At 44.4% G+C, this 12,515-nt stretch overlaps 1 protein-coding gene across 2 annotated transcripts; it reads right to left on the minus strand.

Annotated features, from left to right (window-relative positions):
• Positions 1-287: 287 nt before the first annotated feature.
• On the minus strand, positions 288-12,231 carry znf710a (zinc finger protein 710a). Of its 2 annotated transcripts, none has more exons than XM_061774197.1 (5): positions 12,017-12,231; positions 6,555-8,045; positions 4,299-4,490; positions 4,048-4,222; positions 288-2,561 (listed from the first exon to the last, which is right to left on the minus strand). In XM_061774197.1, the coding sequence occupies exons 2-5, from the start codon at positions 8,025-8,027 to the stop codon at positions 2,383-2,385; spliced, it is 2,019 nt and encodes a 672-aa protein (XP_061630181.1). In that variant the 5' UTR covers positions 8,028-8,045; positions 12,017-12,231; the 3' UTR covers positions 288-2,382. The 2 variants fall into 2 exon arrangements, with proteins under 2 accessions (XP_061630181.1, XP_061630180.1); XM_061774196.1 differs by lacking the exon at positions 12,017-12,231 and adding an exon at positions 9,818-9,941.
• Between the last annotated feature and the right edge of the window lie 284 nt (positions 12,232-12,515).

A 12,515-nucleotide genomic window follows, 5' to 3' on the forward strand; every position in this document is an offset into this window, starting at 1 on the left:
TTTTATGTTTCAACTGGGAGTACCATTAAAGAGGTTGAAGCCTCTATTTTTTTTTTTGAAAGAATTGTTCACTATTTGCCAAACCGCTGCTTGTTGTTAAGTTAAATATTGCCCGCAACTCAAAGCAAAACTTCAGCCTAATGACAGCGCATATCTTGAAAAGCTCAAGTCAGGTCACTTGTAAGTATGCCCGACATCATCGTCACACTGGTTTATGACAGAAAACTTAAACTTGGCATTCTCTCTTATGATTCATCACTAAAACCGATGGAATGAACAACGGCACCTCCGATTAGCATCTTTATTTTGAATGTATGATCGACATTGCACATGAATGAAGTGTTGTTTTTTTTTGGGGGGGTGGCCTAAGCTTTGGGAAAACTGAATCTATTGAAGGCTTCTTGAATGATTTTCCGCAAGGTCCGTGGCCCTGTCACACGGTGGGAGGTTGTCGTTCATCACTTGAGAGCGTCGCACATCATGATGGATGGCGCCTACCACAACACGCCAGGGCACTTAATATTTCTTTCTTGACTTTTTTTTTTCTTTTTTAAAGGACAATTGTTGTTGAGATTCATCCATTAAAAAAAAAAAAGTTATATGAATACCAGGTTTGCATTGCTTTTGGGAAATGTAGCAGTAATGCCTTTGGGTCTCTGGTAATCTTTTGAAGAGATCTACAGATGAGTTGGGGAAGGGAGCCTGAATGCAATTTCACAAGGTCTGAAATTGGACCTTAAGAAATCCAGTGTCCCGACTCAAAAAGACTCACGCCGCCCGTGGCGGCAAGATTAGCTCAGATTCTTTGGTAACGGGGCTCTGCTGTTTAGTTTTTCTTTTCTCATGAGAACATTTAATTCAAATAATGACATTCATAGACTACTAGCTTGACATAGTGGTGACAGTTAATGCAGAAACTGAAAAAGTAGACAGTGGTCCTCAATGCATTGCACCAGTTAGGTTACCAGTCAACATAAAACTGATACATTCTGTACAATAATATACAATAAAATGTAGCACGTCATTCCAGTGGTATTTAGATAATTTCGCAGACATTTTGATTCATCACAGTACAAACCAAAGTTGACCTGTGCAAAGTTAAGCTTTGGTGAGTGAAATGCACAATAACAAGAGTCCACTTTCTCCAACCTTTTCTATTTGTTTACATACAATAGAGAGATCAGGATTGTCTCAATGTGTAAGTGCAGTAAAACAACATCTGTGCATCAATCTTCAAATGTGCTTTTGGACATTAGGCTCAGATGATGTTCATATGACACTACAAAATCTTTCCCATTGTAGACAGTCCACTTGCTTGCAAGTATACCTCGTACAATTGTTTTTTGTGTTTTTTTTTTTCTCCCCCCAAATAATAAAAAAAAAAGAAATCGACTCACTGGACATTTCAGTAGGTACACCTGCATGCTATCTGATTCGATCCAATACAACAACCAAAGAAATCTGAATTTAATACTCATTTTGATCTTGACTGACAGAGGTGTGTATTTAACTACCGTATGTTTATTTTTGTGGTTGAGTGGTGTAGCACTGCGCTGCATCAAACTGAGAAGTGGTATTATGATTTTTATTACCTTAGAGCAGTGGTCCTCAAACCTTTTACACCAAGTACCACTTAACAAACTTTTTAGCTCTCAGAGTACCACCATAATGACCAGCATCAAAATACAGTAGTGTAGTATTCTTAACTGTTCATTAAAAACAAGACAGAGGTTATATTCTTGAAAAGTAAACTTAATATTGTAAACCAGTGTAACATTATGCTGTTTGAACGTTAACACTGTGCTTAAATACAGAAAAAAACAACTGTACTTAATGATGAAATTAAAATGTACGGTGCATAAAAGTTAAATAAAATTAGATAAATGTTGGAAAACAAACCGTTCTAAAAGATTAAATGCAAATATAATGTGCTCAAAAGTTAAATGCAACAATTAGAAGCAGTGCATGTTCTACACCAGTTATTTTCAAAAATGTGCTACAGGTACCACTAGTGGCTCCCTCTCATGGTAGGCGACAGAATCACAGCCTAAGTACAGTTCAGTTGTATTTAACTTTGAAGTTCAACACGTTTGCATTTAGTCTTGCGATTGTATTGTAATGTTGGTCATGATGGTGGAGTAATAAGTTTGACAACCACTGTCTTCCACCATTGCAGCTGTGCAGTGTACCTAATTGTGGCCAGTGAGTAGAGTCGGGAAAAGTAGTTTCGTAACATTGCAGGTGATTCCAGTGCATACGAATGTGCAGCTCTGCTTGGTTTTGTTGAAGAACAAGCCAAGCTCCTTAACAGCAAAAAAAAAAAAAAAAAAAAAAGTAATTTCTATCCTTCATATTCATTTTGGGGTCGCTCTCTTTGCTAACTCATGTGGCACTGCAGCGTCCTGCTCCTTTCCCATAGGTGCTGTAATACTCCATTGAAGATAGTTTCGAAATGTCCGGTGTATTGTTGTTGTTATTGTTGTTCGCCCGGTTCTCTCGCTCGCTGAATTCAAAGCTCTCCTCCTCATACTCTTCCTGTCCTTCTGTGTCTTGAGGTGGCTCTGATGGAAGAACCAAAGAGAAATATGATTCAACCTGTCCTCGGCAAGACACCCGCAGTTATTTCGAAAGACACGTAGCCTTACTGAGGACAGACGGGCGCGAGACTGGCTCTCCTCTCTGTGTCAGGCTCACTCTCCGGCTGATTCGGACAGGCGTGTCTTATCAAGACACTGCTATATTTGCTAAATACGCAGTTTGGGACTGACAGCGAAACATCAAAACACCCTGCCACGAGATTACAGTACATGCTGAGTCAAAGTGCATTAGCGACAGACACTGACAATAATGCGACGTGAAGCCCGCCGAAGTTTCACTCTTCTGCAGAGACGCCGCAACAGTACAGGCGACCCCGGCGAGTTGAAGGGGTCCAGAGATGGAATTGAACACTAGCATGCTTCTCAAGTCACCGCAGAAAGGCGATGGCAAAGAGGAAAAGTGTGAAGAACATAAAACAGGAAACTATTTTTGATGAAAGCAGTGCACACTGTGTCACTGTCCTGACTGCTCAGTAAAATAATTATGAAGCCATAATCAGGCAGTAATTTAACAACAAAACTCGTCTCCAGCCTGAGCTCTTTCTGCATGTTCGCCACCACACGTGCATCCATCACACATCATCCCAGTTCGAGGTGAGTATACAATGTATTGTTTTGATTTGTTTCAGTCTACAACAATTGATTTCTTTTAACATTTTTATCACAGTTATTAAAAAGCGCGATGCGTGAAGTTGACTAGCCTTCAGCAATCCTCCCTATCTCCACTTCCCTAGGGTGAGTACACAATTTGTTTTTGTCTTATTGTACAGCATTATCCAACTTCTGTTGACACTCGAATGATACATTTGGTAACCTATCGAGCCCCCGAATACACCACGCATTCGTTTATGAAATACAAGAATTGGTGCTTTATTGAGTGCAGTAAAAGAATAATCAGAAAATACGTGTTTTGACAGCTGGGACAGGCTCCAGCTCGCCCGTGACCAGAATTACAGCAAACTCTCCAAAACAGTGATTCCCAACTACTGTGATAATTAAGTGTGCTGTGGAAAATTATCAAATTTCACTAAATTGTTCCAGAAAAATGTATCTTTGTTCATCTATTTATGCCACCGACAGGTAGAACTATAAAATGGTCTTCCACTAGCTGGCAGAAGGTACATTTAACACATACTGTATGTATCTGTTGCCCCAGAAGAAGAAAGTAAGCGCTTAGTCTTCAACTAAACACTGAGTAAGACAATTTGTGACTAAATTGAGACGGCATCATCACCATTTCAGGTTTATTTTCTTTGGTTTAGAATAGTTTCTCATTTAAAATGCTGACTGGATGCAATTTAGGGTTCAGTCTTGCCCAAGGACACTTCAGCAGGGGAGCGTCAGAGACAGGATTCAAACCATTGACCCATCAGTCAGCAGAAGACCTGCTCTACCAACTGAGCAACAACTGCCCCATTTAAGATTAAGAGCTCCTCAGTGAGTCACTTACCGTGCCCCTCTATCGTGCCGTCCATGACGCCATGTTTGACCTTCATGTGTCGGCTGAGGTTGCCCTTCAGGTTGAACTTGCTGCTGCAGTAAGGGCATTTGAAAGGCTTGCTGCCGGCGTGGAGGTGCATATGGCCGAGGAGGTTGTACATTCTGTTGAAGGACTTGCTGCACACCTGCAAGACGAGAACGCAGACTTTTAGGAACCCCCCCTTCGTTCCCGGTCCTGTCTCCAAGTCGAGTCTCATTCACCTTGCATTTGAACGGCTTTACGGGCAAATGGACAATCATGTGGGTCTTAAGAGTCTGCTTTTGGACAAAGGTCTTGAAGCACACGTGGCACTGGAAGGGTCTCACGCTGGCATGGATCAGCATGTGTCTCTTCAGGTTGGCAGACAAGGTGAACTCTCTGGAGCAGACTTCACACTTGAATTCTTTCATTCCCTGTCGAGGGATTTAAAAAATATATTTTTTTAAAAAAGGGTCTGTGTGAGTATTGTAATCCAGATGTTGAGCCAATTTATGTGTGTACTGCTCTGAAACCTTTTTGGGTATTTTGACCATTTATCATTTTCTACAAATATATGCTTTCCATTACAATACAGTAGTGACTTGAGACACGAGTGCTTAACTTATGAGTGTTTCGAGATATGAGCCATCGCTTGGCGGATTTCTTTTTTCTTTTTTTTTTCTCTGAGATACAAGCAAAAATTTTAGATGGCGGCAGTAAATTCCCAACATCTGGCCACCATCAATTCACATTGGTTTCCTTGCAGTGGAAGGACAATATCAGTTGGTGGCGCTAATGGACCATTAACCTGGTTTGCCATTCACCTATTAACCCCACAGAAGAAGAACAAGGAAGGACACAACTTTAGGTACAGTCGTGTTTTGTGCTCGCATGTTCTGTGTTTGCAGGTTACCCATCCATCCATTTTCTGAGCCGCTTCTCCTCACTAGGGTCGTGGGAAGCTGGAGCCTATCCCAGCTATCATCGGGCAGGAGGCGGGGTACAACCTGAACTGGTTGCCAGCCAATCACAGGACACATACAAACAAACAACCATTCGCACACACATTCACACCTACGGCCAATTTAGAGTTGTCAATTAACCTACCATGCATGTTTTTGGGATGTGGGAGGAAACCGGAGTGCCCGGAGAACATGCAAACTCCACACAGGCGGGGCTGGGGATTGAACCCTGGTCCTCAGAACTGAGGGGCAGACGCTCTAACCAGTCCTCCACCGTGGCACCTGTTTGCGGGTTATGTGTAGAGCAAGTTTTTTTAATACAGTACAATACCGATGAGTGCAATTTTACGTATGACAAAAACATTTTAAAAAAACAAGTCTTAGTATTTTTTGTGGTGGGCTGTAATGAATTAAGTGCCTTTCTATTCATTTCACTGGGGAAATATTATGTTAAATACATGTGTTTTGTGATAAGAGCGTGGTCACTGAACAAATTAAACTCGTATCTCAAGGCAGCACTGTACTGGTATATGGAATTTGGAAGTTAGTTTGTCAGTAGTGGTACTGGTGGCCCAAACATTTCAAACCCATAATACAAACTACAAGATTTCCTCTTCAATGCGGGTCAGACGATCAACCAGCACGTCTACAAAGAGATGCTGTGGTGTTTGCTTTGTCATCAGGCAAGAGTTGTTGAACAATGCCCTGAGCAATTCCTGGCCAAAAAGAACGTCACCATGCTGGAGAAGCTTCCCACTCACCCAACCTAGCGCCGTGTGATTTTTGTTTCTCTTTACCAAGCCCAAGGGGGTTATCAAGGGGACTGGTTTTAAAGACATCAGAATGGCTGTGACGATGGAACTGCGGGGATCATAAACGGTGGCCAGAGAAGGCTGGCAAAGTGCGTTAGACTCCAGAGGAATTACTGTGAAGGCCAAAACTTGTAGTTTGTAGTTAGGACTTGAAATAATTCTTTTGTGACACCGGTCCTGGAACTTTTAAGACACACCTCGTTTTCTAAAAAATTGCAAAATCTGAGCAATTGATTATTTTACAGTAGTCTCCTAATTTTTTTCTAGCACTTTATATCACAGCCCTGCTGAGTGTTTAGATACCTAGTACAAAAAATGAAGTTATTAGTTTTGTTAAGTTTTGTTATTAAGTTATTTTTTTGTTGCAGCTTTAAGTTCTACAGATCTCACTCTGGAATAAAGCTGATTTCATTGTGAGCTAAAGAGTTTATGAGATAATTGATGTTTCAATTAAAAACAAAAGCCTTTTCAACAACTAACAAAACCAAATTCCCACTAGTAGGAAATTGAGCCAAACAGGAAGTTCAAGACTTTGAAGCTTAGCAATGCATACACTTGCTAAGCCGTAGATTTGTATATTGACTGTTAAGTGAATTGGTTTCTTTAAATCTCTGAGTAGTTTTGGACTGACTATTGTGTGAGCATGGAAGTCAGACTCAATACTGGGTATCAGTACCTTCTATCAGTATCATCTTATGGTGTTACCATCTTGTGGTGTTAGTACCTTGTGAGTGAGGGCGTGTTGCCGCAAGTGATGGATCTGGACAAACTCCATGCCACACTCCGGGCAAACGTAGGGACGTACGTTCTGGTGCTTCATCAAGTGGTTCTGCAGCTGACTGCGGTAAGCGAAGGACTTGTGGCACTCGGTGCACTGGTACGTGGTGGGGCCCTGGTGGCTGGTCAGGTGGCGCTTCAGGTGTGCATAAGTCGGGAACTCCATGCCGCACTGGGTGCAGACGTGGCACTGACCATTCTCGTGTTTGCTCTCGTGGGTCCTCAGCTCACTGGGGTAGGCGAAGCCGCGGCCGCAGAAGCGGCAGCTGTAGGGTTTGACATCGGTATGCTGCAGCATGTGCCTCTTCAGGTGGCTGGTCTGTGTGAAGGCCTTCTCGCAAACAGTGCACTTGTGAGGTCGAGTCCCCTGGTGGGTCAGTAGGTGAGTTTGGAGGTGGCTCGGCTGCTTGAAGAGCTTTCCGCAGTGGATACATTCGTGGGGCTTTATTCCATTATGGCCCAAGATATGAGTGACGAGGTTATATTTAGATGTGTACGACTTCTCGCACATCCGGCACTTCCATCGTTTTAGACCCTCGCCCACATCTACACAGTAAGACTCGTCGATCTGTACATTGATGTCCAGGCGGTCTATTTGCATTCGCCTGGCGAGGCCCTCCGGGTCTGACCACAGCATGGCCTGGCCGTTTTCCTCGTACTCCCCCGGCAGCGCCATGCCAGCAGGCTCGTATGCCACCTCGTTGGATTGAAAATATTTATTGTCCAGAGGTTCGGCAGTATCTCCACCGGTCTTTAGATTTAGCGCCTCCTCCTCTGGTTCCTCTTCCACCACTGACTCCTCTTCCTTCCTGTTAGTATTCACGCTTTCCTCTTGTTCCTGTCCTAGGGATCCACCTTCTTGTGGTAGGGAGGTTTCTCTCACACATGAAGAACAGTTTCTGCAAGCTTGCTCAGTCAGAGAGCTTTTTTGATTTGCAATGTGTTCCCCCTGCTTGGCGGGGATACACCTGCTGTTCATGTGAACGCACGCAGGAGATGTCGCAGACTCAATCAGTTCACCTTTAACCTGAGCTTTTGGACTTGATAGTTTGGGCGGGTAAGCTACTAACTCTCTGTCACTCCTGGGTCTCTTGGTCCTAGGTCCATGGGGGATAGGCCGTCTGCTCTCACTAGCGCTAAGCTGAGAGGCCGTGTCCCCAGCAGGCTCAGGCAGGTAGTCCCCATTGGCCCCGATCAGCTGGTCTGCATACTCGTACTCCATGGTTTCGGGTGGTGGAGGCGGGCCCTCTTTGGGCTCTCCTGTGTAAAAACCATTTGGTGCGATTGTGGCACCAAATATTTCATTTTGGGAGATGAGTCCGAGAACAGCAGCCTGGGCCAGAGATAGAACCACAACAGGTTCAGTCTGTGTGCCCACGTCCATTTGGCCTTCAGTCACCTTTGGGTAAGTCCGCACCATTCGGCCGCTCTCCTCCTCCTGGAAGAAATGTACAGTTTGAATCAGGAAAACTAACAGAAGCAGGAGTGTGCCTCTGTCTTTTTCAGTTAAATTGTTACAAAACTTGACCTTATGCAATGTTTCCACATTGAAACTCATTTCCCCTTTTTGGCCACATGATTTTGCTCACAGTTCTATTCATACAAACCAGATGGATTGTATTGGCCTCATGTAAAATGATTACATTATTAGGTTTTATGCTTGATTGTGCCAAATTGACCTCAAATGATGGCTGGAGAGTCTTTCTTAGGGTTCCTCCATCAAAGCAACTTCTTTCTTTGCTTTGAATTCAATCAACATTTGATGAAGGAGATAATATGACAGATATGCGTTAGCACTCCACTTCTGTCCTTGTCGTGCTGTAGAATAATAAATAACACAAGAAGGGATGCGGATCCAGCCAGGAAGTTGACTTCCGTGGACTGTCCCAGCACTTCCTGTGAGAGCTCTCAGCCTGTCTGGCTGACCAGAAAGTCTTCAAACCTATCACTGGCGTTACGGCGTCCCATTCAGCTACGGTAAAAAGCACCTTAGCTTTCCACTCAGAGACACTCAGCGTATAGGGCTTCACATTGCCTGAATGCCACACTTGGCCGTCTTAACAAGATGGTATATACCAGGAGGTAGTCTCATATCCATGACAGACATTTGATTGAGCTCCGAGCTCATTCCGTATTCCAGGCTGAAGCATAACTCTCTGGAAAATTATTGCGCGATTGCAGAGAGTTGTAGACTTGAAGTGAAACTGTATGCAATCCATGAATGCTACAAATTATAGGCCACTGGTTGTAGGAGGCCTTTCAGCGTATGTAGTTTTGATTGGCACGTAAATGTATGGCAGCAAGCTCTGACGTTTAGTTTTCTTCCATCTTTATAACATACATTTAAGAGTTTTCGGACAGAATACTGAAAGGAAAAAAATTAATGAAAGGGAAACAGTGGCAATAGAGAGGCAATAAGGACGTGTGGGGTGAGGAGAGTAGATGTGGATCTCCTGATAAGCACGTCATTTATAATTACTGCTTTTAAAGTCGTCAGACAGAGACAGACTGTGTGTGTTTGTGTGTGAAAGAAAAGGAAAGAGTGACTGGGTGTGTGTTTGAAAGGCGTCTGTGTGTGTGTGTGTGTGTCTGTGTGAGTGAGAAAGAAAAGAGAGGGAGGGAGGGAGGTATGAAGGGAAGAAGAAAGCTGTGGGTGGGGGAGGAGTGGAGGGAGGGATGTAGTCAGATGTAGAAAGAGAGGAATGAGATGGAGGGGCTGAAAGATAAAGAAAGAAGGGAGAGGAGGGAAGGGGAAGGAGAGATTGAGTGAGCATGTGAGAGGTGGGAAGAGAGAAAGGAAAGGGAAAGGAGGGTGGTGGCGGTGGAGGGGTGATGGAGGGCGAGCCGGAGAGACAGAAAGACAGAGTGAGTGAGACGGGAGAGAAAGAAGAGAAAGCTGAGCATAATGAAAGGCTGGCAAAATGAAAGAGAAAAAAGACAAATGACAAGGCGGAGGAGAGAGGAAGGCTTGGTAATTGCGCGAGGCCGCACTTTTGTGTGTAAAGTTGCCAGCGAAAACGACAACAGCGGACAAACCAGCGCAGCGCTGATGGAAAATGCGTTCGTGATAGAGCTGGAAACACTTGTGCACATGTTTTGCGACTATGCAAATACACTACAAAAGTACACACACCCTCAAAAGGCACAAAACTGCAAAAATAGTCCACCCGCCACCCAAAGCTTAAAACCCTCTTTGCGTTGGGAACTCACCACATTGTTCCTGGAGTGATGTTTGAGGTGTTTCAGGGATCTCATCCTTGAGGAGAAATGAGTGGAGTAAAACAATCCAACCTCCTTTTTATATCAGTGGGAGAGTGGGGCGGTCCCACAGCTCATCCTCCTCCTACTGTTGCTGTTATCAGAACTGACTGTGCCTGCCCCCCCCCCCCCCCCCATTAGCCCTCCGCCCCACCAAACACTCACACACACAGCATCACCCCATTTCTTTCTCTTCCTCCCACCCTCTCCTTCCCATCTCACTTCTCTTTCTCTCTTCTGTTCTCTTTACAAACGCGCACACACACATCTTATCTCCCTCACTCACCACATACAATCCAGCATGACCCTTCTGCACACATTTCTCTATGCGAACACACACACACGTATACACACACACACACGTGCTATCTTGACTTGACTTGACACACAGGACAGTGGTGTCCTGAGAGCCGAGTTTAATCCATTTTGTGACCAGGTTCGTGACTTAAAACACTCTTATCTCAAATCATCGCTCCCGATTGAAATGAGCCCCCCCCCACAAAAAAAAATTGTGTTTGTCTTAAGGAAAAAATAGCACTCTATAATATTATATTTTTAGAAAGTCATAGCGATGATTAAACAGAATGTTAAGAATTAAACAGTGATGAATGATCATGATTTAATGCTGCAATCCACTTCATTGTGCTGCTCTTTCTGGTGTGCCCACCTTGGCCACCGGGAGACAGTATAATAGTCATGCAGATCCAGTCGAAGAAGACTAGACTTTTTCTACTACTACAGTATGTGACTCAGTAAGATACTGTAATTTTTCGTTGCGGATAAAGAATAGATATGCCTGTGAGTATTGTCAGAATATCTGTCTAAATGTGTTACTCCACAACTGCAACTACAGATGCTAACAGTTACCATGTCAATAGCGTTTTACATTATTTTTTTAGCATTAAAGCTGAGCGGACTCTCCCTAAGGCAAAGCGATGTTCTCTTAAAAATATACAATGTGCAATTCTTTGTTTTATCTTTAGTGTGATAGTAAACTTTGTTGATTAATTGTTCACCATTTTCCAAACTTCTGCATATTGTGAAGTGAGTTGAATTGAGTTCACTAGCATCATACAGTACTCGCTGGTGAAAGCAAAAAATCGTCCGCACGACGGCTCGCATCTTGAAAAACCTGTAAGTCGGGCCACTTGCATCTCAAGACACCACTGTACTTTGCATATCCCTCTCTTGTCTGTGCACGCCCTAACTCACAAGTGGGGAACCCAATCAGTAGTTCTGCGGACAAACATCTTTGTGTGTGTATGTGTAAGTGTGTGTGCAGGCGCAACACAGGCACGTACGCACTTTGTCCCCGCACACACACACAAACTCACAGAGAACAGGGAGACCTTGGGTAGAGGTGCGTCCGTCACTAGCAAAACAGACAGACAGCTGATATTTTAACTTTTCCCCATGCTGTTTGTCAAATTTCAAGATCCAAACCCTCTAACTAATTACCTATTGAGACAGCCCAAAGTGTGTACAGTGGGAGAAAAATTAGATGTAAGAGTGACAAAAGACACAAGAAAGAGAAAGAAAGGAGAGAAAAGCAGTTCGAAGGGTGGGAGGGAGGGAGGGAGACAGGCGTATTGGGAAAAAGAATAAGAAAGAAAGAAGCAGAGGCGGGCGGGGGGTGACGCTGAGTGGAGGAAGAAGAAGAAGAAGAGGGGGGAGGAGGAGGAGGAGGGAGGAAGGGGGTGCATGAAAGAGAAAGAAAAAGGGTAGAGAGGAAAGAGTGGGGGGAGGCAAGGAGGGAATGCAGCAAAAAAAAGGAGGAAGGACGGAAAGGAGAGACTGGTTTTTGGTGGTGGTCATGTCAAAGAGAAAGGAAGGAGAAAAGAAAGAGGGGGCGGGAAGAGATAGAGGGAGGCTTGTGAGACTGCACTGAATGAAGGAGAGAAGACTAAAAAAGGGGGATGGTGAGGTGTGAAAAAAAAGAAAGGAGATGAGTCCATCAAGAAGGAGTGGAGGGCTGCAGAATGAGTGAGGGAGAGCTAGCGGAGGAGGGAAAAGGGGGGTAGTGTAGTTTGAGAGCAAAGGGAATGGACAGAGGAAAGGAGATAGAGAAGAAGAGACTGAGGGAAAAGGGAAGACATTAACTATTGAACTTCCAGATTTGCTCGCAGGCAGCCTTGTGGATCACAAACGTACCTGTGGGGGGGTGGGGGCAATGGAGTCCAGATAGCGGCCTTACGGGGTCAGCCCGATCTTCGTAATTGGACAGGTAAGAAGCCTGCCATGGACGAGGGTCCAAACGTGGGGAAGATGAGTGACGTGCGGGCACAGGTGAGAGCGATCACTGTGCGTTTGTGTGTGGACAACATGGCCAGTTGCCACGCTGCATGGCCGGCGTTGTGCATAAACATTCCCAGCTAAATAACAGCAAAGGGCAAACCTTGAAAACCTTGATCAATCATCAGTGGCTGGGAGTGCTGCGAGAATGAAAAAGATAGAGAGAAAGGGGAGTGGAGGGGGGAGGGGGGAGCGATAGGGAATGAGAGTGAGCGCAAGGGAGGGGAGGGAAGGAGTGAATGTGTGTGTGTGTGTGTGTGGGGGGGAGTGTGTGTGGGGGGGTAGATAGCAGGAAGTCGAGGGAGAGAAAATAGAAGGAGAGCGAGGGAAGAAACAAAGAGATAAGAGGCTGAAAGAC

Source organism: Phyllopteryx taeniolatus, chromosome 5, assembly GCF_024500385.1.
Source record: "Phyllopteryx taeniolatus isolate TA_2022b chromosome 5, UOR_Ptae_1.2, whole genome shotgun sequence".
Lineage (NCBI taxonomy): Eukaryota > Metazoa > Chordata > Actinopteri > Syngnathiformes > Syngnathidae > Phyllopteryx > Phyllopteryx taeniolatus.